Source organism: Rhinolophus sinicus, linkage group LG11 (genome assembly GCF_036562045.2).
Source record: "Rhinolophus sinicus isolate RSC01 linkage group LG11, ASM3656204v1, whole genome shotgun sequence".
Classification (NCBI taxonomy): Eukaryota; Metazoa; Chordata; class Mammalia; order Chiroptera; family Rhinolophidae; genus Rhinolophus; species Rhinolophus sinicus.
This window is the reverse complement of record NC_133760.1, coordinates 17,855,889-17,883,476: the sequence shown is the minus strand read 5'-3', so window position 1 is coordinate 17,883,476 and position 27,588 is coordinate 17,855,889. Positions and strand designations below refer to the sequence as shown.

The 27,588-nt window shown below is 48.2% G+C and overlaps 1 protein-coding gene across 2 annotated transcripts in view; it reads right to left on the bottom strand.

Moving 5' to 3' along the window:
• CA5A (carbonic anhydrase 5A) overlaps positions 1-26,567 on the bottom strand; it is a 33,847-nt gene extending 7,280 nt beyond the window's left edge. The window contains exons 1-5 of one of the 2 annotated variants that reach the window (XM_074314468.1): positions 26,298-26,567; positions 20,357-20,554; positions 3,948-4,066; positions 1,194-1,289; positions 999-1,061 (exon numbers count right to left, since the gene is read on the bottom strand). In XM_074314468.1, the coding sequence (XP_074170569.1) occupies positions 999-1,061; positions 1,194-1,289; positions 3,948-4,066; positions 20,357-20,554; positions 26,298-26,454 (633 nt within the window). In that variant the 5' untranslated portion in view covers positions 26,455-26,567. The remainder of the gene's footprint in view (positions 1-998; positions 1,062-1,193; positions 1,290-3,947; positions 4,067-20,356; positions 20,555-26,297) is intronic. The other variant, XM_019742752.2, reaches the window with a different exon arrangement.
• Positions 26,568-27,588: the final 1,021 nt, after the last annotated feature.

Below are 27,588 nucleotides of genomic sequence, written 5' to 3'. Positions count from 1 at the left end.
AGTGAGGAAGAGGGTGCTCCCAGCACCTTGACCTTTCGGTGTTCCCGAGCTGGTGGCCAAGGCAATGGGGATGAGCTGGTCTCAGTCCCACGAAGCCCGGAGGTCAACATCAAGGAGAATGCACCACACAGATCAAACGGTCCCTGTGAACCGGCAGAGGAAGGGCTGGCCCCCAGCTTTCCTTTGGAGCCCCGCTCCTCATTGTTCAGACAGGTGGGAGCCCCATCCGTCCCCACTTTCAAGGACCACGGGGACTCCTTCTGTCTCAGAATGCTTTTGTTTGGTACTGAACAAATAAACTGCACTTGTTTGGAATTTCCACTTCTCCATCAAAGCCCTTTCTCAATTGTTGTTGGAGAAAAGTGACATTGTTGTAACCTTGTTATCTTTTTTGAGCAATGCTTACTGCAGCAAGGTGTCTGAAGGGAGCTGGGCGAAGATCAGCTGGGTTTGCAGGACTTTCTCTCTTTCTGTGGTCTCCATGCTCTCAGGGATGGTGGTCTTGAGTGCCCCCCAGGAGTGTGCCAGGTGGCACTTGGGTGGGCAGTCTTAAATGTTCATGATTAGGCATTTATTTCTATCAGTTTTAAAACAAACTAATGGATGTTGTTGCTTGGGACAGGCTGAAGACTTTAAAAAGCGGATACATTAAAGAAAAAAAAATTAAGTCGCTAAATAGGACCGGTGCAGGCGGACATGGCAAACAATCTTAAAGATGCTGCCTGAATGACTGAATTTTGAGAAACTCAAATCATGTCCAGCACCCCAATTATACTAAAAACGGAGATGCCCCGAGAATAGCAGTGACACAATAACGTCAGCTAGCCCGCTAGCTGACACAACTGAAGTTAGCCCCAGTGAGTTCCATTTCCAGAACAGGTCTCACACCATCTCTGCAACACTTGTTCCACCACGCTGTTTTGTTCCCCTTGCAAGTGAGGCATTGCTCTAAACAATTTTGCTCTTCCAATTTGCTGATTTTGACATATGGAGCTTACCTTATGTTTTATTTCTGGCAAGACTTCCACCAACTTCTGCAGCGCCTCATGGTGGGCCCCCAGCTGCACGGCACAGACATGAAATGTTCATTTGAAAAGCAGAGGACCGGGTGACAAGCACTGGTCATTCTACATAGACTGTGTTCAAAAAACAGTCCTTCGTTAGGAGAGCTACATGCCCTGGCAAGAAATTACCTTTAAAAATACGCCTATCACAGCCAAGCCATTCTCTCCCAACACAGCGTCTTTGTAATTTTGGTATTTCACAGAATTCCAGTGAACTAAATGCAGCTGAAACACAGGAGAAAGAGCATTGACACTTAGCACGATGCAGTAAGAAATAAAATAGTCATTCCCCCTCCTGCGTGGCAGACCTGTGTGTCTCTTTAACGATTTTAATGAGTCCAGTCGGTACAACCTGACTTGAGGCTACCAAAGGCTTGATGAAACCACAGAGAGTAAGGGCCTCAGTTTTTCTGGTGGGAGAGAAAGAGGCTTGTTTGAACTTTATGAAATAGAAGTGGGCGGTCGGATTATTGGCTATTTTTCAGATACCCTTGATCATGGGCTGCCACATCAAATACAAGACTCTCAATTAAATTTGAATTTCAGGTAAACAACAAATAATTTTTGATGTAAGTATGCCCCAAATATTGCCCTTTTTTTTTCTGTGTTCGTCTGGGTCCTTATCTCACACCACTCCTTCAGTTTTCCTAAGTCCAGAGTTGATATCAGGATTGGCCAGATAATGAAGATTAAAGCAGGGGCAGGTGACTGGCTGGGGAAATAGGCGTTCCTGGGTCTCTGACGAGCGGGAGGCGGAGCCAGGACACCTGGGCCGGATCCGGGTTCTCTGCGATGAGACTCTGTGGGGCTGCTGATGCCCGGTTTGACTCAGAACCGAGAAAGGACCTGGGTGTCCACTCATATTTCCTTCTACGGACATGAATTTGGTGGAGGCTTTTCTGAATGGTAACCCAAGCCCCGAGCCTGCAAGGACAGAGTCCAGAAAGCCCGGGGGACTCTGCCGCGCTGCTGGGTCCACGTGTGCTCCAGGTGGCACCTCACTCCCAAGTCCTAGTGTTCCTGGCCATGTGCTCTGGGGACAGATAGGGTGGCAAGTCCCCTTCCTGCCCATCCGTAGCTCACCTGCTACCCTAGTGCAGAAATAGAGATTACTGGGCCCATGGCCCTGACTGCAGGCTTCTTCCTTCACGGACCCCAACTTTGGCGCTGGCTTTGTCTTCCAAACCCCCACAGGAAAGGGCAACATGCCTCAGAGGTACTGCCAGGAGGGGCCTGACCAGGGAGCGCCCCAGCGCGTCCCATCTCTGATTTTGCCTCTATGCTAATAAATGACAACAACCTCCTCTGTTACAATATTTGTTCATTAAAAACCATGGTGCAGATACACAGTTATGAAGATAAACGGTGTGTCGTCAAATGAAAGGGAGAGTGTTTGTTGCAAGCCACTGTGCCTTCATTTTTGTCATATTTGTAAATATGTATAGAACAACATACGTAACTCCCTATTTATAGGCTGTCCCCAGAGGTCACCTCGGGGTGTGTGATTACCCGTGATTTTCATTTTTTGGTTTGGCCGGACTCCAGTTTGATTTTAACTGTAGTATTACTCCCATAACAATGGCAACAAAAAGTTGAAACAGAAACAGTTCATAACTTGAAATGCATCCAAAAATCAGGTGGCTGGTGTGATAAAGTGAATATGGCAAAATGTGAACCGTAGGATCTGGGTGGCAGACTCACGGGTTCTTACTGCACAGTTCTTTCCATTTTTTGTATGTTGGAAAAATTTCCTAATAAAATATTGGGGGAAGTCTGTAAGGCACCACGTATCACCCCACCATAACTACAAAAACCAATTCCTAACATGTATCTCTACTCACTTTTTCCCCTGACTCCCATTTTTGAATGTTGCAAACATCACTTTTTTAAAGATGCCTTCTATTGTAAAGATTTTCAGATCCTCAATAGGACGCCTCGGATGCCCCAAAAGACAGGAAGCCGTTAGTCCATAACTGACTACCAGCAAGCACCTGGCTCAATGAGAGGCTGTTAGGAGCACAGGCTTTGTTCTTGAATCCCAGCTGTCTGGCTTTGGCACCTTATAAAAGGTCTGACAATTAAGTTCACGAACTTGTTGAAAGGATGTTGGTAACCTTTTTTTGCTATCAGACGGATTATTCATTATGAATTTGTACCAACTGGACAAACAGTTAACCGAGTTTACTATTTGGAAGTGCTGAAAAGGCTGTTTGAAAAAGTTTGACGACCTGAACTTTTCGCCAACAATTCATGGCTCTTGCATCACGACAATGCACCAGCTCACACGGCCCTGTCTGTGAGGGAGTTTTTAGCCAGTAAATACATAACTGCATTGGAACACCCCCACCCCCTACTCACCTGATCTGGCCCCCAACGACTTCTTTCTTTACCTGAAGATAAAGGAAATATTGAAAGGAAGACATTTTGATGACATTCAGGACATCAAGGGTAATGCGACAACAGCTCTGAGGGCCATTCCAGAGAAAGAGTTCTCAAATTGCTTTGAAGGGTGGACTAGCCACTGGTGTCGGTGCACAGCTTCCCAAGGGGTGTACTTTGAAGGTGACTGTAGTGATATTTAGCAATGAGGTATGTAGCACTTTTTCTAGGATGACTTTGTGAACTTAATTGTCAGACCTCGTATAACCACTTAGAACCTCAGTGTCTTCTTCTGTTAAATGAAAGTGCTAATAGTACCCTCCCCTTAGGATAGTTGTGTGATTGAACGGGTAGGGTGGCCAATTGTTCTGGTTTGGGCACTGAGAGTCCCGCATCCTGGGAAATCCTCCCATTCTGGGCCACCAGCATGGTTAGTCACCCTACAATCGAGGCTGGCATGTAGAAATCACCCACATATTTGCTGCTAGGATGCTGTCTACGAACCTCTGCTGGGTACACATGGTCATCCACTGTGTGCTCTGAGCCCCACTCGTTCACTGCTCCCCAGTGGAAGTGGAACTGCTTCAGTCGGTAGTGGTTTTCCAAGGGGCCACCACTAATTCCTGGAAAATGAAACCAGTGGAACTTGTGTATTAGTTTGTCTATTAGTTGGACTGTGGTGTTGCTGCGATACAGTCTACACAGAGGTCTCATTTCACTCTCGAGAGATTGATGTCCTGTTGAAATAACAAACTGGAAGGCGGGCCCTATGAGAGGTGGGTCTTGTCTGTCTTATTCACCTCTGTCCCTGTCACCTGGCCCTGGGCCAGCCCACATCACACTCAGAGTGTATGCCTGCAGATCCCAGTGCTGCCACCAGGTGGCGGTAGGGGCCTCAACCCCAACCTGCAGCAATAAGGCAAAGAAAAACCGTTTCTGAGATGCGTGCCGGCGCTATACGATTTCCAAACTTCCTGAATTAAAAAAAAAAAAAAAAAAAAAAGACGTCTTTCAAATGAATAAAAATCGGCTTGAATCCTATCACCAAATAATTTCAGAAACTAATATGTAAAGGGCAAGATTTTAAAATAAATTCTGAGCTACAGCGTCCTACCTTTTCCACCAGCGCTAAACTCTGTGCAGCCCCTGCTCAGTCCATCCCACTCTACGACCAGGTTTTACTAAAGCACTTTTTTCTAAGTCACCCTACATACGCGAGTCGCCTCCCCAAGGGCTGCTAGCTTGACACGCACAGGCTCAGACATGAGCAATCTGGCTCTCAACTGCAGAGTGGAGGGCACCATCCCCAGGTCCAGGGTTAAGGCTGGGACTCTGCATTTTGATGACCTCCCAGGTGGCTCTGAGGCACGTGGCTTAGCCTATCTCCAGCTGCACTTTGCTAACAGATTTCCATGAACAACTGCTACAAATATAGCTGCAACTGTGGGACGTCTCACTTTGAATGGAAGTGAGTATGTGCTACCGGGATGGCTGGGGCAAGTCTGGAACACAGGGCAGAGGGATGAGGTGAATTCCAGGGTGGCCTTCCTTGCATCAACTCTTCTACATGTCAAATCCTACTGGCTAGTGGTGTTTTCTGTTTGGTTTTTACCATATCAAGTATTTGTAGCAGAAAGCACTGAACTCTAAGTGAGGCAACAGATTCAGCTCATGATTCTGCTCTCGGTCAGGTCGGAAAGCTTATCATCACCTTTCTTCACTTGAAATGAGGGTGTTGGTCTAGGTCGGGGTGTCTAAACTTTTTTCAACGTTTTTCACCAAGGGCCATATGCGGTAAAATACACAAACAGCCGGGCCACTCACTCGAGGTGAAGTACGTATTGCCTCACCTGGTTTATTTAAGTAAACTAAATATATTTTTGGAATTTGCTGCAGGTCAATTAACAAAGGACTGACACCCCTGGACTCTAGGTCATTAGGGCTAGTCATAAAGTTCTATGGTTTCACGAGGTAATCTTCTATGTTCCTTAACATACACATGCATATGAACTATACATGAATTCATTTTTCAAGATATGCAGAAATAGCTCTTTGCCCAGCAAGTATATAAAAACATTTTAAATCATAAAATCTGAATCTACGGGCAGCTGGCAGCACTGTGAGCATGAAAGAAGAAAACCTCCCAGGTGGGTTCAAATAGCAAGACTTTAATGGGGATTTTCTGTGGCGAGAAATACAATGGGGATGATTTTTTTTTCCTTTGAGAGGTGAGGCTACTCCAGCAGATTGGTCTTTGTAGTTTTGTGTCGGATTTTAATTTATGAGGGGAGCTTAAATACTGTGTTTCCCCAAAAATAAGACCTAACCGGAAAATAAGCCCTAGCATGATTTTTCAGGATGACATCCCCTGAAGATAAGCCTGAATGCATCTTTTGGAGCAAACCTTAATTTAAGACCCGGTCTTATTTTTGGGGAAACATGGTAGGTTGCCAGTAATCCCTGAGGTGTAGCCACGGGAGACAGGATTCGAACCCAAGTCTGATGCCAAAATTTATGCCTTTCCACTTTATCCTTCAAAGTACAAGATGTAATCTAAGGAAATTACAGAACCATGAAATGTAGGCAGTGATAAACTTTGTGCCATTTTGCCTGGCGCCGTGTGGCAGAAAGGGAGTTTGTAGCGCCAGCCAGCCAGAGACCGCGTGCTACCAAAAGGAATCGCTTAGTGACCGAGAGATGAGACTAAAGGGTGAGTCTGCCTGTCGTTTGACCAATTGTCCTCCAGGAGATGCCTTGGGAACTGAGAGACCAAGACTGGCAACATGCACATTTACGCAGAAGGTAACCACATGGATGTCCATGCACTCTGTATCATTTTTTCCAGAATGAAAGTGCCAGGAGGCAGGAATGATGGGTGTTTCATCTAAGCCAGGAACAAATCGAATTGTACACAAACTGGTGGACACAGTTTATAGGCTGTGGGTTAAGTACCAGCCCGTCGAGTTCCCAGAACAGGGACCATTTCTGCCTTGTCCATCATTGTATTCTCAGCACTTAATCTAGGACATGTCCGGTGGAGACACCCAGTGGATGAATCAATGGGATTATTCAGCTCATTGATTGGTTTATTCAGCCACTCACTTATTCAGTAAGAAGGTCTGTGTTATAGCAGAACTCAGCCTTTCCCACGGCAGCTTGGGAACTACCTGGGATGTCTAGGGAATCATGCAGAATGCTACAATTACTTAATGATCCGGATTTGCAGCTTAGCTCTAACTTGCTGTGTGACCTAGAGTAAATTGCTCAGCCTCTCTGAGCGTCAGCCTCCCCACCTGTGAAATGAGGTAAGTTGACAGGATAAACAGAGATAATAGCAGGGAAAGCACTTTGTACAGTGTTGTCAGGGGAGGATGACGACCAAAGGCTAATGACTATGCATTACGTAACATTCCAGGCACTCAGCTGCTGCATCTATTTAAAAAAAGGAATTGCAACCCAAATGGTTCTTGCGGTCCTTTCCCGTTCAAGCACTTAGAATTCTATGTAGGTACATACATAAAGTCTCCAGAAAGGTGATACCAACTGCATGAGAAATACATCTACCACTAGCTGGATGTCTGCCAAATCCCCACCAAAAATAACGTTTAGAAAAATCACTCCACACTGTCGCCAACAGCAAAAAGACAGGATCAGAGGCTGCTGGGATGGGAGGGGACTTGTGAGCACCCAGCATTACTCCTCCCTCTGGCAGGTGAAGAGCTGCGGAGGTCAGAAGACTTTCCCAAGGTCACCCTCCCAGCAGGAATGGAGCCCACGGACCACGGCTCCCTGCTCTCCCTGACATCGAACTGCTCCCAGAATTCTTTACTCAAGCAGCCTCTGGCCGGTTGGGCTCCCGCCTGTCTGCTTCCAGAAGACCCAGTAGCCCGTTTCAGTAAGAGACTATAAATGGAAGTCCATCCTTTGCAATCCTCGGGCTCTCCTGCTGCAGGAAAGAATGTTCCTTTTCAGTGGGGCCTCCAGAATACGCATCTCCTTCGGGCTGACATCTGGTCATTTGTACATGAACCAGGAGCTTGCCAGAAACCTGGTCTGGGGACCAGCAAACTCATAACAATACTCCCCAAAACTGCTGCCCCGATGAGCTTTGTAATATGCAAACACAAATAAGGTCATAAGCAAAACGTGAGCTTCTCATAAGCAAAACGTGAGCTTCTCGAGGGGGATGAGCAAGGAGGAAGGAGGTCTGGGGCTGACTGGCTTTCTGAAACTGGCAGCAGGAGATAAGCTATAACGTGGGCTGGGGGGGCCCCCTGTGGACAGTCAGTGGAGACATACCAGGATCTGCCATTCTGGCTGATGCAGCCTCTCTCCTGTAAGTGTGTTTCAGAAGAGAAAAAGAGCACATCAAAAAGCACAATGTTTAAATTCAAGAATGCCAGCAGGTATGGACTCCACAGAAGAATCTCACTGCAACAATGTCTCTCAGATGATGACAAAGACAGCCCACCAGCAAAGCTACTGTGTACTTATCTAAAAACTGGGAAAGTGTTTTGTTTCCCTCTCTGGAGGTGGTCAGGAACAGGTTCTGGAATCGGATGCCGGCACCATCTCTTCCAAACTGAGTGATGCAATTACTGAACTGCTCACAGCCTCAGTTTCCCCATCTGTAAAATTGGGATGAGCCTAGTGCCAAATCCGAGGGGTGTTGCAAGGATTAAGTCACATCGGAAACACAAAGTTCTTAGCACGACACCTGGCAATTTGGGAGCACTCAAAGAACAAGGCCCAGCAACCACTGACATGTCTCTGATAGGGGATGAAATCGCCGATTCAGGAGAAGAGGCTCTCGTTGATCAACCTCTTGTGTGTTCAGGGTGCTGTGTAGGCAGCTATATCTGTTAGCTCACATAACTGTCAGTGCCTGGTGGGTAGTTAGTATGTGCTGCAAATGCTACTACCTGACAAGTCAGCATTTATTGAGCACCTGCTATATGCTGGGCATTGTACCAAGCACTTTATGTTCCCCCAGAGAACATATGACCTCCTTATGACACTGCAGCAGGTACTATTAGCCCATTTTTGAGATGAGGAAACTGAGACTCAGAAGTTAAGTCACCTGCCCCGGGTCACCCGGTGACCCCAACCCAAGACTGCTTGAAGCTTCAGCCCCTCTGCTTACATAGCAGGGTTCAAGCCAAACTCTGCAGTTTTTCTTGCTGGGAATGTTAGGAACCCAATTTAAGGTTACAGCCCCAGATAAAAAAACCTCAGTGACTTTTCATAATGACAACACAGTGTCAAAATAATTCCCTTTAATAAAACAATTTAAAAATGCAAGCCCAATCTATGAGAAGGGGGACTATAGTTTGCCAGCCCCCAGCAGGGTCTGTCCATAGAATGGGGGCCGTGCGTCATCCACCCCAGTTCTCTGTGAGCAGGTGCACTGAGATGTAATTGGGAAGTTGTATCAGTCACTGCCAGACCCTCCAAATACCCTGAGGACAGATGACATTGGAGGCTGATTCAACTCTGCAATTTGCTGGCCCCAGATACTATTGTCTCTATTCTTACAATGGTGGCTGTTAATAGCCATCTATTTGTAGTGCCCACGTTTCTACCAGTATAAGCAGGCTATTTGGCAGGCACGGTTGTTTTAAGGCTTAAAGATGTTTGAGATGTTCTATTTAGTCAAAACTGCAACTCACACGACATCCTGTTCTTGGTGCCACTCTGGGATTTAACTAACGTTCCGAAGCTATAAAGCTCAAGGGCAGTGGCTTTCTGTGTGTTCTCTGGACCAAGAAGAGGCCTCTGTAACCCTCTCCAGGCAAGTGGGAGCCATAGCCAGCGGCCAGCACGCTGTCAGTGCTGGTGGGGCACAACCCCACCACGGGACCCCGGAATGAGGGAATCCAGATCGCTCTCTGGGAGTTAAACTCTAAGGTCATCACATATTGGCTCCGGTTTTAAAGCCAGGTAAACTTGAACTCAAAGGTCATCATATATTGGCTTTAGTTTTAAAGCTAGACAAACTTGAGCTCAAATCCTGGTTTCACACAGTGCGGCTTTGCAGGGGTTGTTTTGTCTCTCTGTGTCTCAGATTTGACATTTGTAGAAAGATAATGACACCTGCTTCATGGGACCACGGCAAGGATCAAATACAGTGGTGTTTACTCAATGCTGCCCAGCAGCGCCCCCTGGCGCCAGCGGGATCTCAGCTAGTAATGTTTACTCAACGCTTCCCAGCAGCGCCCCCTGGCACCAGCAGGATCTCAGCTCGCAGTAGCACTTTCTGTTATCATGGGTATTATTGTTCTTATTAAAATTATCATCATCACCATCATCATCAAAGTAGAGATTTGCAGTCACCTGAAACAGCCACTTTTCCTCCCAAGATAGGACCTGCACATAAAGACATTGAAGGGTAAACATATTTTAAGAGAGTGTCCATTAGAAGGAACTCAACCAGCCATAGGGGGCATAAAAGTGGAAAAATCATTCATTTATTCAACAAATAGTCGCTGCATTCCTGCTATGTGCCACACCCTATGTTGAGTATTGGGGATCGAGAGAGTACGATGTAGATGCCATCTTGGCGTCCTGGAGCTGGGAATGCATAGGGACAGACAGACAGTGAGTCAAAACACAAGCGGTTATGAGTGTGGTGCTAGGCACGGATGAGGTGCTTTGGGGGATCTAAACTGGTGTAGGGCATCCTGAGGAAGTGGTGGTTCAGCTAAGCCCTCAGGATAAAGATGAAGATGGTTCTAAGCAGCCAGGGATAAGAGGAAGAGAGGAGCCCCGTGATGGCATACCTGGACGTTCTGAGTGGCTGGAGGGTAGGCTTTGTGCAGGGAGGAGTGAGAGATGGGTTGGAAGGGCCAAGGAGTAGGCGCTGACAGTGGCCAAGGAGTGGAGCCTTTGCCGACACACTTTAAAGATGGACCCATCATGCAAGATTCGCCCCAGCCACCAATGGTTTAATTCCTCAACGCCCCTGGCCTGACTCCAACCTCAGCACGGAGAGAGGTGTGCAGGGTGAAACCATGCCGTGTGTGGGCTGGGCATCCCTTCCCGGCCATCGTCTATCATGGTGGAGCAGTGTGAATCCAAGCACATTGGGGTGCCTGGAGCCCGAGTGCCGCTGCCCACTGACCTTGTTTTCAAATACAAAGCCAATGTTAGAAGTCCTAATAATATAGACTCTGTGGTCGGCTCTCTGGAATATGTTATTAGGTTGGTGGAAAAGTATCGTGGTTTAAAAGGATAAAAACAATTGCAAAATCCACAATTACTTTCGCACCAACCTAACAGAAGAATCTACTAGGCATCTGATTCAGAAAGCCCCTCCAATTAATCTTACAAGGCCTCCACCGTGGCTCCTTTCAAATGTCTCCTCTTTCTGGTCCCTTTTCCACTGAGTCTCACTTACCACCTCCCTCCCCTCCTCTCCCTAGGTGGTGCTCCCAGCCACACACAGGCCTCCTCCTCCTCCCTATAGGCGGCACACAACACTGCCTTGAGGCGTACAATCTCCTCTGCCTTGCAAAACCCTTGGGAAGCATAGTGGTCTGTTCTGCTCTCATGACAGCCTTACAGACATGGTTACCAGACCCTGGTGCAGGACCGTGGAAGGATGCCGGATCTATGGTGATGTCTGCCTGGAGAAACGGGGCGTGGCAATGCTTGCATTCTCCATTCTCCATCCGTGATTTAGTTTATCTCTCATTTCACCTTTTCACATATTTCCTAACTTGAGATCTTGTGAGCAAGGACTGCATCTGGGAAGATTCTGCGACGTAGCGCATTTCTATGCACAGTGTTTAGTAAATATTTGCAAGAACATGTAATTCCTGGGTAGTTCTGTGTACGCAATGGTGAATGGCATTCCTAGTGATGGAGAGAGGGAGGGCAGGGTTGGAACCACACGGGTGTTACAACGTGATAGGGAGTTCCGACGGTCCTTTCATTTCCAAATTGATTCCTGTTCAGTGGAACATTTTGTCAGACAACTGCCCAGGACACTCAGGGATGAGGCATTGATGAATCACAGGAATGGTTGGAGCTCAGACGCACCACATGTGACGGGGAGCCCTCTTCTGCCTCACTGGCATTCCAGATGCTGGGGAGGCTAGAGGGGATGGTGCCATCAGAGTGTGGGGTGGGTGCCCTGGGAACAATGCAAGGGAAGAGGAAAAGACTAGTGCAGGAAAAGGGAGAGGGAAGACGAGAGGGTGGGAGAACAGTGGGGGAGGAGGAAGAGACCATCAAGGGGTTGGGCCAGTGACATCAGCCTGGATTGGCCTGGTGGGGAGTGAGGGGGTTGGAATTGATGTGGACTCATGGGCCTTTGTGGGCAGCAAGTTTTCCTACGTGGGGATTGTTATTCCCGTGGGTTGGGTGAGGGGACAGGCTCAGAGAACCACACTTCCACCCAAACTCCAAATAACACCTCTGCGTCCCAGAAAATACCCACACCTAGGACCTGAGAGTAGAAACACAGATAAATAACTTACAAGGTATGATCACAAAATACAGTGAATGTTTACATTTTTAAAAATTATGACAATAAAAGACACATTGCCATTAATTCTGCTCAAAATACGCCTCCTTGCTTTGAACACACTTTCCCCATCATTCTTGCCACTTTCTGAAGTAGTTCTGGAAGTCCTCTTTCGTGTCTTTAGTTGCGCTGTCATGGCTGCCTCAATGTCCTGAATCGATTCAAAATGTTTACCTTTCATGGTCATTTTGACTTTGGGGAAGAGCCAGAAGTCACACGGTGCCAGACCCGGTGAATAAGGTGGAGGAGATCACACTGTAATGTTTTAATTTAATAGAAATTGCAATACCAGAAGCGATGTGTGACATGGAGCCTTTCCATTGTGATCACAAAACATGGTGAATGCTGCTGTGGAGTGTCATCCAACAGAAAGGCAGGATCTTCAATACAGGAAGAGGCACGTTGAACCTTAGTAACCATATGTGACAAGTTTCAACTTGTTCAGTGCAGTCAGTCGGGTGTGAGCTACGGTTGAGAGAAGATGTGTTTTAAAGTGTGCTGTAAATTATCTTCCATCATGACAACTCTCCATGTCACACATCACTTCTGGTATACGGCAATTTCTGTCAACTAAAAACATTACGGTGTGTTCTCATCCACTTTATTCACCGGATCTGGCACCGTGCGACTTCTGGCTCTTCCCCAAAGTCAAAATGATTCAGGACATTGAGGTAGCCACGACAGCGCTACTAAAGACACTCATGAAAGAGAACTTCCAGAACTGCTTCAGAAAGTGGCAAGAACGATGGGATAAGTGTGTTTGAAGCAAGGGGGAGTATCTCGGGGGTGGGGGTTAATGGCAATGTGTCTCTTACTATAATATATATATTTTTAATTTAAATATTCACTGTATTGTTTGCTCACATCTTGTATATCTTGATTCCTTAACAAAGATGGAAAATATATGGTTTTAGGAACCAGATTACCAATTTATAAATTTTCAGTGAAAAATAGCTTCCCTAGTATAAAAGTGTGATAATCACACTCTTTCATCCCAGGCAAGGTGTCATCTTTGAACCGTGTAGCCAGAGTCCCTTTCCTGACAGCACAGGATTCCCTTCTGGGCATCCCCTCTGCCCCACTGTGCATAATCTTAGAACCACCAGTTCACGCCTCACTGCAGGCACATTGCCTGACCCAACCAATGGAAGGATCCCCTGGGGCTTGGGTCCTGCGTAGAGAGATGGCACAGCAGTTCTTGCCACCACATTCCTGATCCAACTCCAGCCTGCCTTTCTAGGGGAGCCCCAGATTTTTCCAGGCAGCTTCTTTGTGGCTTCTGTGGCCTGAGTCAGTTTCTTTGCCTTGCACCTGAAGATCGCCAACGGATGGAAGTGAAGTCTGCAAACTTGCAAAGCACACTGGTCTGCTAGTCGTGCATTTGCTCCAGGACGAAACATACACTGAGCTCCTGCTGTGTGCGTCAGCTGCTGATTCTACAATGGTGAGTGGTGCTCACAGACTCCGGCTCTCAGGAACCATGCCCAGCTGGGATCTCTTGGCAGTGGGGACAGTTATCAATTGTCATTGAGAGGATAAAAGGCTGTTACTGGCCCCACTTTACAAATGACTTAAAATTCACTCCAATGTTGGAAGGAACGTTAGCAGCAGACTGTGGCGTCTGTGCCCGATGCCTCAATTGCGAGTGAGTGGCCTTTCAGAAAGGCTGCTCACCAGTCACGTTGGGGGCTTCCAGGCTTGGAGTTTCCATTTGTCCTCCTTCAGGGAACTGACCGGGTCACAGAAGCACGTGGAGTTCTCCATAGTCCAAGAAAGCCAGACTCAGCCTGGCCCAGCACCTGCTTCTCCGCCTTTTCTGTTTTCCCTCTAATGGAAAACATTAAAAGAGCACATAGCCAGACCCTTGCTTTGATCATTTTATTTTGAAGGAACTACCACAGTAGGCAAAGCTATCATTGATCAAATGCTTAAATCTCCTGGCACATTTCTAAGCGCTTCACGAGGGTCCTTTTGCATCCTCCCATCTGCCAGCCAGTGTCAGATCTTAAGTCTACAGAGGAGGAGACTGAGGGTCAGAGAGGTTAGGTAACACGTTCTTGCCACCCAGCTGGCAAGCAGAGGCACTCGGCCTCATACCCTGTTCTTCTGGCCTCGCAATCCTCAGCACCATGCGTCCACCCCCCACCCTTGAGGAGTAAGATGAGCTGTTATTTGGGGGCTAGAGGGGCAGCTTAGGACCCTGTCCCCCCCAAAGAAGAAGCGTCTGGCATGCAAGACAGAGGCGTTTTGCCATCTGCTTGTCTACTCACCCTACTCAGCTAAGTGGGTGGGATGGGGGAACAACAGGGCATCTTAGCACCCTGGAGTCAGGCCAGGCTTTCCACCGTCAGCAAGCCCACCATGTATCAGCTTTGTTCTGTGGCTGGCAGGGACAGAGTAGGATTTGGAGACACCTCTGGGTTGGAATGTTGGATCTAGGTATCCTCTTCTGATAAATGGGAATATTTACCTGTCTCTTGAGGTTTCTGTGAGAATTAAATGCCTTGAAAACCTTACTCCAAGGAGCACATTGATTTGTCACATACGTAACTAGCAGCAGCGATGGTTATTCCTACTAGCCATAATTTAGGATCTGGTTCACAGAACACAGGGCGTCTTCTCAAGAAGCAGTAGGATCTATCTGTGGCCTTTGAACCTTGACCTTTGATGCGTTTTCTGCACTAACACGACAATCAGGTGGAAATGGTGCTGTCATTCCTTACGAAGAGGATCACTGCACTGGGCTGGGACAAGGGTCTTCCTTCACCTGTGAAGCCGTTTACAGGGTTTGACAGCTGGGGGCCATTTAGAGCTGGGCGCTATTTCCCCTCATTGCCTCCACCCGCCTTTCCTATAAAAAGCCTTTCCTTGCTCTTTCTTTCTTGGCTGCAGTACCACTCACATTCCTTGGAAAGAGCTGCTGCCTCCACCTCTGTTATTCATCCTCGCTGGCCGATGTTAATCTCCAAGCGCTTGTATCCCTCACCCGTTGGAAAAACTGCTGGAACCTTCCACGCTGACAGAAAATGTCCTCGGCCTCCTGGTAATGCTTTGCTTTGAATTTCTGGCTCCCGCCTGTTGGTGTTACCCAATCTATGTGATCACATTTTATGCAGAATTCCTTCTACCCTGTGCGTCTGCTCCACTCACTTCCTTTCTTGCTCATGAGGCATTTCCTTTCCATCCATCCAGGGGTTTTTCTTCCTTTGTTTGTTTGTTTTAATTATGGGTGAGTCTCATTATTCTGCTTCTTGCGGCAAAACTTTTTTCAGTACTTTCCATCTTTCAGCTGTGTTTTCCATTTTCTTTGCTCCTGGAGACACCCAATTTCCAATAGAGATGAATGAAGAAGACAGAAAATCTGAAAAGGGAGGGCCAGAGGCTGGAAAACGACTTGAGATGGGGGGTGTGGGAGCATGGGAAACTGAGTAGGAGAGAAAGAAGTAGGAAACTGGGGTTGGGGGAAAATAACAAGTAAAGTGAAACCAGATTGTCCTGTGTGGATGTGAGCCATAGGGGGAATTACCCAACTAATTTATGTGGCTGGGGAGAGACACCAGATAATTTGTTTGGTTTGTGGACGGGTGGGGTGAGCCGCTTTGAACCAGATCGAGCAGGTGGTGGAGAAGCCAAAGAGTGGGGGTCAGGACTGGGTCAGTGCAGAGGCCTGGCTGCAACAATGGGCATGAAAGCCTTGGACTTTGAAAGCGATGAGAATCAGGGGGCCAAGGTCAGTTCAGGGTCAACAGCAGTGACATCAGGCCCAGTGGAGACGGCACTGAGTGTGCCTCTCTGGCCTGACCCCACTTTGGGGAATAGCACCCTGGGGTCCTCCACTCTTGGCCTCTCCTTGCTCCAGGGCAGCTCACCCCCAGAGTCACTGTGACTGGCTCACCCGAGATGAGTGATGGAAGCTGGGTGATGGGAACAAGCCTTGGGGCTGATGCTGCTGTTGCTGGGATAGAGGCGGTGTCCCTTTGTGCCAGTCTATTGGGAGGCTGAGCCAGGGCTGCAGGCCACCATCTTTTTCCCATTCGGGAGTCCCCGCCTGGAACAAACCCACCAGGGGAAGAAAGAGCCGACAGGGAGGATTTAGACCATGATGCGCCCTAGACTTTTCAGATCTGAGCCAATAAGTTCCCCTCTTCTTTGCTGAAGCCAGTTGGAGTTGAGTTTCTGTCACATGCAACACAAAGGAAGTCTCAACCATTACAGTGAATTACTCACTTGGAGAGGAAAACTGAGATCGGAGGCTGCAGGACTGGAGAAAAGAGCTCAGAAGAGTGATGTGTGGGACGGGCTCATCTGGCTCCCAGGAACGGACTGTGGGCATCTCTTCCCAACTCATGATCAGCAGTTTTGCATTGGGAGCTTGGAATCAGCCATGTGGGAGCATTTATACCATGAGAAGTGGCACACACTACAAATCATAGCTTCTTGCTGCCCCCACCCTGCCCCACACTCAGAAGGCCAGTTGCTAAACATTTACCAGCACTCCAATAGCCATATAGTCAGAAGGGCCAGGCTTATGTGGGCCCAGCTTCCTGAAGGATGGGTCTGGGAGTCTTAAAGCACCACGCTCTGACCGCCCATCTCTGTGGGTCAAGTGAAACAGATCATGGCCAACATTCCCCTTCACCCCGGGCTGCACAGACCCAGCTTACAGCTAAATTCCATTTGAGCAAAGATTAAAAAAACTGAAACTGGCAATTCTCCGGGGAACCCCTTCTATTTCTTCTCTCTTAATTTAATCACTTTTTATTTGTCTACTTGTATTAGGACTCTTGGAAACAAGTGACTGAAACTTAAACTGACTGAAGCAACAAAGAGATTGATTAGTCTCTCAGGGGCTAGTTTGGCTTCAGGCACACCTGCAGTTAGAAGCTCTGACAATGGCCTCGGCCTCAATTTTTCCTCCATCTTTTGGCTTTGCTCTTCTCTAAGGACCCATAGGCCTGGGCATGCAGGTGACCCCAGTGGGCAGGCAGAGAGAGAGATTCTCTTTTAACATTTCCAAGAAAAACTCTTTGGCTCTGATTGGCCTGTCTTGAGTCACATGCCTACCTCTGGACCAATCACTGAAGCCAGAGAAAGGGTTGTTCTGACTGGCCATGCCCACTCCTATGATTCAAACTTTGGGTAAATTTCAAGAGGTTGACATTCTTGACCAAAAGGAGGCCTTGACTTACGATTCATGAGATAAATGACACCAGCGATGGTCTAGTTTCCTAGCCTAAACTCTGATCCTGAGCTCCTGTGAGACACAGAAACAACTAGATTCTAATGCACACATGCTGTAAGACACCTAAATAAGAATAATGCACACAATTGAGCCCTCCTTGAAGCATCAGAGACATCCCTGCTCCACCTGTCAGGAGGGTCCAGGCGTGGGTGTCTTCTTGCTGGTGGGGGAGGGATGGGTGCCCCAGGCTGAACTCACTGTTCACTGGCCTTCCCGTTGGGGTTTACACACTGGACACAGGCTTGGCTGGGCTGGAGCCAGGAGCCCACCTGCACCCTGAGCAGGCTGCTGGCTCTCCTGGGGACCTACATGAGCTTGACCACATTCAAACCACATGCTACTTCTTTCCTTTCTTATGCTTTGGTTCACACCTTTGGCCTTGTGCCTGAACCCTGAGGATGCTGGATGCAGATTCCTTCCATAGAGGGTTCGTGCTCCTAAAATTCCCTTCTTTGGAGAGTAGAGAATCTCATTGTGAGGGCTCTGTGACCTCCGGCAGTGAATCTCTCTGAGCCTCATTTTTCTCATCTGTCAAATGGGGAATAACATGCGTCTCATGCCGTTGTTACATGAAATACTCAAGTTTGTTCGCGTGAAGCCCTTAACAAGGAGAAGGGGGCCGGTTATGACTGATGAGGGCGTTAGCATCAGCAGGCATTGGGTTTGAACCCGACCCCTCTATTCCCTGCCACTCAACCTTGAGGGAGTCACTTCCCCTCCGAGCCTCTGTTTCTCCTTGCGTAGAATGAAGACTCCAATACTTTCCACAGTGGTGTCTGTTTTGTGCGTGCTGTTATTCATTAGATGGCGGTGCTTTTTAAAGAGGGTGTTTGCTTGTCTGTCCAGCATACCTTCCACCTTCTAGAAATAACACTGCGATGTCCCCTAGGACCAGTGCATCCATCAGAGTGTGCTCTTGGTGAGGCTATGGGTCAGCGTCCCGGGTACCCCACTGACCAAGGACTAGGTGAGGGTCAAGCTCAGCCACCAGACCCTCTCTCTTGGGAATCTGAATGACTTTGTCAAATATATCTTAACAATACTCATACAAAAGTCCAAGGTAACTTTCAAAGTTATTCCTATTTTATGACTTAGAGGAAAATAAATCTGTTATATAGATATCGTAAAGACCCATAACTATACATAAAAATTATATAGGAGGAATATGAATTATATAATAGCCATTTACAGCCATATCTGTATTTCTCAAAATTATTAGTATATTCACACAACTATTAACCAAGCAGTTAAAAATTCAGGAACTATTATCCTTTATTCAGTCTTTTAAAGTTGCTGCCTGAAATGTTTAAAAATAATACAAACCATATTAAACCTGGAAAGCCAATTTCAGTTGCTCCTTGGGAATTTGAACTTGGAACAGACCAACAAGGGCAGGAAAAAAGTTGGCGTGCTAAGTAAATAAATGTATAACCTCTGCTCCCCGGAGCCCTGAGCTGGTCTGGTTCCTGTGCTTTCCAAGATCGGGGTGTCCAGCTTTCTTTCTTTTCTTTGAGCTAGGCTTAACCTTCCAAGAAGTTCCTCTTTGCTTACGTTGGCCAGAGTTGAGGGTCCTGTCCCTTGCATGTGGGGAGCGCTACATGACAAGCATCCTTGAGGGTTGCTATGAAGACTGACCAAGAACCATGTGCAGCTCCAGACACATAGGCGGCTGCTCAGGAAACATGAGCTCCTTCTCACCTGTGAGATGAGGACAGAGACCTGAAAAGGCTGAGCAGGGTCTGCATGAAGCACTTCACAGGGCCTGCACAGGGAAAAAGAACTCTCTGTCCTCTCATCCAGTCATCCAGGAGAGGCAGGTGAGGCTGGGCCTTGCATACTATCCAGTCCCTGTCCCCAGGCTCCAAGGAGGCTGGCACACATGGTTTAGAGTGCCCCTGTGGCGTGTACCTCCATGCCAGGGCAACAGGTAAGTGAACAAGATAACTGGGCATGTGGGAGGAGATAGGCTGAGGACTGGCCCAGAAAGGCTAAGATTTGTTACAAGCAGAGGATACAAGCAAAATCAGCCAAGGGAAAAGGTACACAGGGTGATGTCTGGAGGAGACCCGGTGCCAGCTTCCAGTGTCCTCTCTCTGGTGGACTCACAGGGACACCCTGACTCCTGTCGCAATGAGTGGTAATAACTTGTGTGAAGTGTTATCTACCAGGGATGCCCATAGGAGACTTGGTGCCCAAGGTTTTCACGGGGGGGGGTCACGTGGGCACCCTCTGTCCTGTATATAGGAACATTCCCAAGTCCCAGAAAGAAAACAGAGGGTCGGCATAAACAAGCCTTATGATGACACCAAAAGGGACTGAAAAAGCACCAGCTGGAATCGAGCAGCCAACCCTGGCAAATATCATAGAAAGAAACATCCTGACGTCCAACCGGATGGAGCAACCACCCCAAACTCCTGAGCATCCTGGGGAGGATTTAAGGAGCTGATTCACGTAAAGCCCGTCCAGAGCACTGGGACCCATAAGGGGTTGGTGGCTTCTGGGGCCTCCCTGCCCACCTGTCCCACCGCCCTCCACCACCGCCATCCTGGACAGCTTCCTGCGCGTCCCTGTTCCACCCCTGTCCTCCTGCCCTCCTCTTTGTCATAGTAGTGGGGCATCCATTTAAAACCTCAGCCAGGTCAGTGTCTACTGGTGGCCTATCTCACTCCGAGTAAGAACCAGTGAGGTAATCAGGCTCCAGGTGCCCCGTCCCCATTGTCAGCACAATTTCCTTCCTCCTCTCCTTTCAGGCCTCACCACCACCAGGCCTCTCTCCTCTGCCTTCCTCTGTTTTTCTCCTTTGATGTGCAATATCCTTGCATGTTTATTAGCTTAGTGTTTCTTCCTCCCCACTCCCTGAAATGTAACCCATGAGGGAAGAGACTTAACTTTGTTCGTGGTTTTGTCCCTAGTTAAACCGTGTGAATGTAGGTGATTGGCATTCTAATCTTTAAAATAAGCATCACTCCTCTGTCCCCGCTGAGACCCTTCATAAATTCTTCCTGTTCCTGCCTCTGCATTGCTGGTCCTTGTCCCCAAACTTCGCATGTAAGCAAAGCTCTTGTCTCCTCTGCTAAACCCATGACCCCACCCTTAGGATGTGACAGGAGGCGAGAAAGGCCTTAAACCCCAACTCGGGCTCACCTGACCCCTCGGTGGCATCGTCAAATTCCACTTGGAAGAGGTAACCGGTGTTCCAGACGTAGAGGCAGGCTGCAGCGTTGTAGGAGACCTGCAGAGGCTGCAGCCGGGGGTCGTAGACGCTGTCCCTCCAGCAAATGTTGATGGGGGACTGCCGGGTGCCCCCTGGCACAGAGGCCGGGCCCTTCCAGAGGGGGTGCACTGTGGGCAGAGAGAAGGGAGAAGAGACTCTGATGATGGATGGATCTTACGTGAGCTTCAGAGGCAGAAAGCAGAGATCCCAGAAGAGCCAGCCCTGCCTGGAGCCTGGGGTCAGCAGATGGTCAGCCTGTATCGGTACAGGATCCCTGTTCCATGTGCTCTCTGGACCATTCCCAGGCTCCAATTTTTCTGCAGTACATTGATTTGTGGCCATTGTCATAGTGCTGTCCCAGGAAGTCCATGACCTGTGGTTCCAGCCCAGCCCCAGGGAAGCAGGTGGGTGAGGGAAGCTGGTGGGGAGGGAGGCAGAGGGCAGAACGTCTTCCTATGACTTCACGCCCACCTGCATGGTAGGGCTGAAACTTCAGTCTCCCGCAAGGAGGAGGTGAAAGTGCTCCAGCAGCAAGAAAATTGAGCAGAATGACTCCCCCATCCCTCTTTCTCCAGGTTCCTGCTGTTCTGGGCTGCCAACCAGACCTGGCAGAGGTTCTCTGTTCTTTGTGGACCCTTGAGGGAACTCCCCACAATCCTTCTGGCAGTGGCCACCCAAGGCCTGAAATTCCACCATCAGATTCGTGTGTCAGCTTTCCCTATGAAAGTGGACATGTTGCTGATGGATAGCCCATATACGAGGTCTGACAATTAAGTTCGAGAACTTGTTGCAATGATATTGCTAAACATTTTTGCTATCAGAGGGATTATTCATTATGAATTTGTGCCAACTGGACAAACAGTTAACCAGGTTTACTATTTGGATGTGCTGAAAAGGCTGCATGAAAAGGTTAGACGACCTGAACTTTTCTCCAACAATTCATGCTCCTTGTATCACGACAATGCACCAGTTCACATGGCACTGTCTGTGAGGGAGTCTTTAGCTAGTAAACAAATAACTGTATTGGAAAACCCTCCCTACTCACCTGATCTGGCCCCCCAATGACTTCTTTCTTTACCCGAAGATAAAGGAAACATTGAAAGGAAGACATTTTGATGACATTCAGGACATCAAGGGTAATATGATGACAGCTCTGATGGCCATTCCAGAAAAAGAGTTCCAAAATTACTTTGAAGGGTGGACTAGGCGCTGGTGTCAGTGCATAGCTTCCCAAGGGGAGCACTTCGAAGGTGACCATAGTGATATTCAGCAATGAGGTAGGTAGCACTTTTTCTAGGATGAGTTCATGAACTTAATTGTCATACCTCGTATATAAATTAAAATGATTTACATGTAGATCTGAGAGCAAACTCAGGATGAGCACAGAGTCGGGACCTGGAGGGCAGCACAGTGAAGAGGTGCCACTTTCCACATATGGGACGTGACCATGTGGGTTCATCATGGGCAAGAAACATCCAATCATGTGAAAGAGTCAGTGTTTGTGAAATCACAGAAGTGGAGGCTGCGGTGGTGGAGTGTGGCCTTGGCCATCATCTTACCCGATTCCTGGGATACAGATTGGGGGCCTGGCAGGTAAGTAAATGAGGCAGCTGACCCTCAACCTGGAGCTGAGAGGCAGTAGGGAGAGATGGGCACTGTGTCAGTGTGGAAGGCACGGCAGCATCTGTTGCCAGAGCTCTCGATTTTTCAAGAGGGGATAAAAATGCAGATTTTCCTATGAAGTTTCCCTGTTTAAGTGTCGCTGATTAATTTTGTGTTAAAGTTTTCAACATTATGGAGGGGGGAAGACACTTTTGTGACCAAATAACCCAGCTCTCCCTACTCATCACCTGAGTTATTGAGCAGGTTCTTTACCTTCCCCCTGTCGCCCACCCCACACCCTCAGGCTGTTTCCTATTCATAGAACGAGAATAATAGTGTATAATAACAGCAGGTTGGCTGCAATTAGATGAGGTAGCTTGTGGAATCCACGTTAGCTCTGGCTCCTGCCTTACAGCCCAGCAGGGACCTTTGTTCCACAGAGACCCCAGTCCAGGGCCCTGAAGCAATGACTTGGCCAAGCTCAGGGAAACTCAGCCTGAAATGTTCTGTAGGCACACCCCTCCCTCCTGCTGCTTTCTCCTTGTCATGGATGACAACAGACTCAGAGCTGGATAATTGGCTGCATGTCCTTTGTTGCAGCCTCCTTTAATTCAGCACTGTACCAGTCTTCCATTGTCTGTTCTCTCCCAGAGCCCCTCTGAAGCACAACCACGATTGTGTCTGATGGGAAGCAACACTTAACAAACAGTGCAGCCCTCACAAACCACCCTCGTGTCAATCCCTGTGGGGAAACGGAGATTCAACACGGCTGCACAACCCTGCACATCGCTAGAAGACAGGAATAGCTGAGGGCCGCAGAGGTGGCCCTCCTCTACCCGCAGACTCAGCTGCCCCCGACACAGAGATGCAAGATGCAGGAGAGTGCGAGGTTTTAGGTTACGTTTGTAGAACTGCATGAAGCGGCTGCCGAACATGAAACATGTGCGTTGAACACCATCCTTACCATAGGGTAAAATGGTATTGCCTATCGCGCCCTGCAAAGACTGTGTTTCCCTGAAAATAAGCCCTAGCCAGACCATCAGCTCTAACACATCTTTTGGAGCAAAAATTAATATAAGACTTGGGATTATATTATATTATATTATACCCGGTCTTATATTAAAATAAGACCTGGTATTATTGTATCGTATTATATTTATATTATATTATACCGGGTCTTGTAGTAAAATAAGACTGGGTCTTATATTAATTTTTGCTCCAAAAGACGCATTAAAGGGCTGGCCCAGTGGCTCAGGCAGTTGGAACTCTGTGCTCCTAACTCCGAAGGCTGCCGGTCCGATTCCCATGTGGACCAGTGGGTTCTCTACCACAAGGTTGCTGGTTCAACTCCTCGAGTCCCACAAGGAATGGTAGGCTCTGCCACCTGCAACTAAGATTGAACACAGCACCTTGAGCTGAGCTGCCACTGAGCTCCTGGATGGCTCAGTTGGTTGGACCATCACTGGAGCTGATGGTCTGGCTAGGTCTTATTTTCAGGGAAACACGGGTGATGACGCTGCTTGAATCCTGAATAGGTTTCCCATATTTGCTCAAGTTGGCCATGTATCTTCAGGACCAAGCTGGTGTCAGCAAAGTAAGTCTTGCCATAACTAAAGCAGCTCTCTGATGGGAAGTAATAAAGGCGAAGGATTATCCTCTTTTTTCCATCTTTCCACAAATATTCATAGCTCTTCTTTTATGGGTCCAGCTTTGGCCCAAGTGCAGAGAAGGAGAGACATGTTGAACAGATTGGGACACGCCCCCAGCTTGGAGCCCAGCCCGTCCCACCAGTGTGGGCCAAACCAAGAAGCCCTGCAGTCACGTGAGCAAGATATCTATTAAAATGTTTGAGAACATGAGTGGTGTGCTGGTGAAAGTTTGATAACCAGCTCTGCTGGGGCATAAGAAGCCCTGATGTGTATGTAGTGTTTGTCACTTATCACGGTGTGACAACTCCCACCGTAGCCAACATTAAGCTACCAACGTGGACATCACTGATGACAGACGTAAGAAGAGAGATGCACCGTGGGTAGCAGGTAGCTTCCGCACGCACAGAGACATGGCCGGGGCACGCTTAAATGAAATGGTCCCTGAAATTATTTCCAAGCATGTTATAACTCTTTGACTTTTCTCTCTGGGCCAAACCACCAGTGATTCTCAATCATTTTTAGTAACAAACTTTCTTTTTTCCCCACAATTGAAATATTCGGCCCAATCCCAATAAACAAAACACGGAATGAGAGGAATGGATTTCTCTGGAAGTTCTAGTCTTCCCTGTTGGCAGAATAAATCCCGTTTACTGTGGAACTCTGAAATCACAGTGCCCTAGGGTTCCCCTGCCAGCTGTTGGATTACCACGGCATAAACCGATTTAGGCGCGCGATACAAAGTTGCTGTTACTCTGTCCTGCGCAAGTGTGCAAAGATGTGGGGGAATATGGTTTACTAGATAAAAATTGGATGTCACCCACGAGGGCAATGGTTAAATACAGGGTCGTGCATGCTTTGTCCCTGGTGACGTAATGGTGATAATAACGCACGGAGAGTACTTCTGAGATGCCAGACTCTGGTCTAAGCCTCTCCACGTAACACCTCATTTCGTGTTGCCAATGGCGCTGTGTGGTAAGTACTCTTATTACCCACCGTTTACAGGTGAGGAAACTGAGGCTCAGAGAGGTTAATAAACTTGCCTCGGGGCACACATCTGCGCAGTGATGGGGCGAGGGTTCCGTCTAGGTGGTCTGATGCTCTTCATGGTAGTACTAAGCCAGGACAGGTACTGAGACACAATTGCGGAATTGTCTACAGTTAAGTAAAGAAGACCGAGGTGCAGGTCAGCATATAAAGTGAGGTACTTTTATTCTTTGAAAAGTCTTGTGCATGGCTAGATGCGTTTCTATGTGCATGAGGGAAAGCGTCAGAAAGCTGCCCTGCAAACTACGCATAGCAGTTGCCTCCCTGGAAATTGGTGTTGGAGGCGGGCAGGTGGGAGTGTCTCTCTATATGAGCACAGATGCTGCTGTATGGTTTGAAATGTACGGGTAGGTCTGGGTTGGGCGTGAGGTACTGCCTTGTACAGCAGCCTCCCATGGGGTGTGGCTGCCGGTCTGGGGGCCCTACTCTGAGTGTGGGGTAACTGAAAGGATCAGGGTTAGGGTTTGGGACAAGGCTTCCGTCCCATCCCCTTCTGGGTAGAGGGTTTTCGACGTGGATCCCCATGACTTTGGTTTCGTTTCCGTGCCACATCGGGGAGGACTCCTTGGGTTTCCTGCTCTCTGGGACCTCTAGGAACTCCCGAATCCCACAATCGTCTTGGAGCTTAAGCCCAAGCTCACCCCAAGGGGTGTGGTCCAACACACCCTAGGCTGCCTGCTCTCACCTTCACAGGCCTGAGTTCTGGCCTAACAGGAACCCAAGTGGAGCTGAAGTGCTATAAATCGCCCTGTGGTTTCGAGACAAGAAAGCTCGGCATTGTCGTCAGGTGTGGACCAACAGATTAACTGGAAAGAGCTAATAATGCTCACGAAAAGCCTGGTGTGTTCCAGGCTTTCCACTCACATCGTTTCTTCTTTATGCTGCCCCATGCAACACTTCGTTTTATAGATGAGGAAACTGAGGTTCAGGGAGGTGAAGCAACCCGCCCAGCTCTCACGACAAGTGTCACTTGGCCCACCCCACAGGAATGACGGGTTCTGAAGCCCCTGCTCTTTCAACTACCCAATCTTGGAAACTGTGACATATTTACATCAGAAGCCAACTTTTCAGCCTTTGATGCAGGCCTTTTATTTGACAGGAAGAATCTGAGACCCAGAAAGAGGGAGCAATGAGTCCAAGTTCAAAGAGCATTCACTGCGCCCACGTCAGGATGAGGCTGACCTGCGGCAGTCTCAGGACAGAGCTGCGTGGTTGGTCTACTTATTGCCTGTTCGCTGAGAGTGTTCTCTACTGGAGGGGTTCTGGAGATCGAATGACTGGCTCCTTTCCCGTCAGGGCTGGATGTTGCATGATAACAGCTCGTCTTGGTGTGGGGCGGCACTTGCTACCTGCCTTGTTCTAAGCCTCTTGCCTCACCCCCCGCCACCCAGTGAATCTGAGATTAAAGGACTTGCCCAAGGTCATCCATGGGAAAAGAGACAGAGTGGAAATGTGAACCCAAGACTTCTGGCTCCAGACTGTCTTCCATTTTGAAAGACACCATAAAATTGGACAAACATCAAATCGCATTTGGGGAAATTCGAGGATTCGAAGAAATCTAAGAAATTCTACTTACAAGCGTTATTTCTATTTCTCCATGCACAGGGATGCTGGGAGCACGGTCGCTCTGGCCTCAGCAGATGACCTTGTAGAGTCCCCCACGCCTGCTTGACCAAGACGGAGAAACCTGAGGACTTTGGATACTTCCTGCCCCATATCGAGGTCCTTAGCATCTTGGGTCTGTCTGTTCCCCTCAGAGCCCGATAGAGGGTGATTTTTTTCCTACTATGTGTCCTCAATTTGATTGGGACAGTGGTGGAGTGGATTGGACCCACCTCTTACTATAAAAACTCATCCAAACCACGAACCTGATGGTTAAATTTCAACCATCCCAGCTTCTAGAATGATACTCTGTTTGGCTTAGGGGTGGGTGTGCTGGGACAAGTGGCCTATGCAGTGGCCAGGCCCCTGGGGTCACTGTGCTTTGATCTGGTAAACAGCTGGGTGAGCTAGCCAGGGAGGCAGGCCTGCTGTGAGTCCCAGGGGCAGGCGAAGGCACACAGGTGCGGGCAAAGTCTCTCTTATTTGGGGTTGACCTCTTGTTTGAAGCCATGTGGCTCTCTGGCCTCAGGCCACCCCAGATCAGGCACAAAGCCAGGCTATATGTATGTACAGGGACCAATAGGTACAAAAGTGTGGGGATGGGACTCAGCCAAAGCTGGGGTGGGGGGTGGGGCCGGTGAGCAGGTGACCTCTCTGCCTAGGGCTCCTGGAAAAGCAGCCAGTCCCCACTTTCCATAACACAGACCTGATTTGATACAAATTCTTTCTGCCCCAAGTAAGCTGACTAGGCTTGCCCAGGGCTCCCAGGTTTTGGCTCTTGTCTCCATATAAATATTACTGGTACTCCTTTCTTGCACAAAAGTCTCCACATTTGGACAGTAAATAAGATGGTGTGTCTCATTATGTAAGCTGTAATATTTGCAGATGCCAGATAACAAACAAGACTACGTTGGATTACATAGCAGTTTATTCCGCAGACACTTTTTACCCATGAAATGGAGATTACAGGGTTGGAGAAGTTTCTAATTTCTTTGGTGGGGTTAAACTGATAAGCCTTGAGGGGGCAGGGATATCATAACTTATCATAGGATCCTAGGGTCTTAGATCTGGAAAACCCCGCAGAACAGGGGTTCTGAACCTTGAGTCCACATGTGGGCTCCTGGGAACCCAAGAACCCCATTGGTTGTGTACAAGGTCTGTAGCGTTCATCCAATTCTCTGACTGGCCCAGAAGTTTGATTGCCTTTGTTGCAATCAACAAAAAACAACTCTGGAATATATAGGCTTTTCTTCCCATGGAGTCAT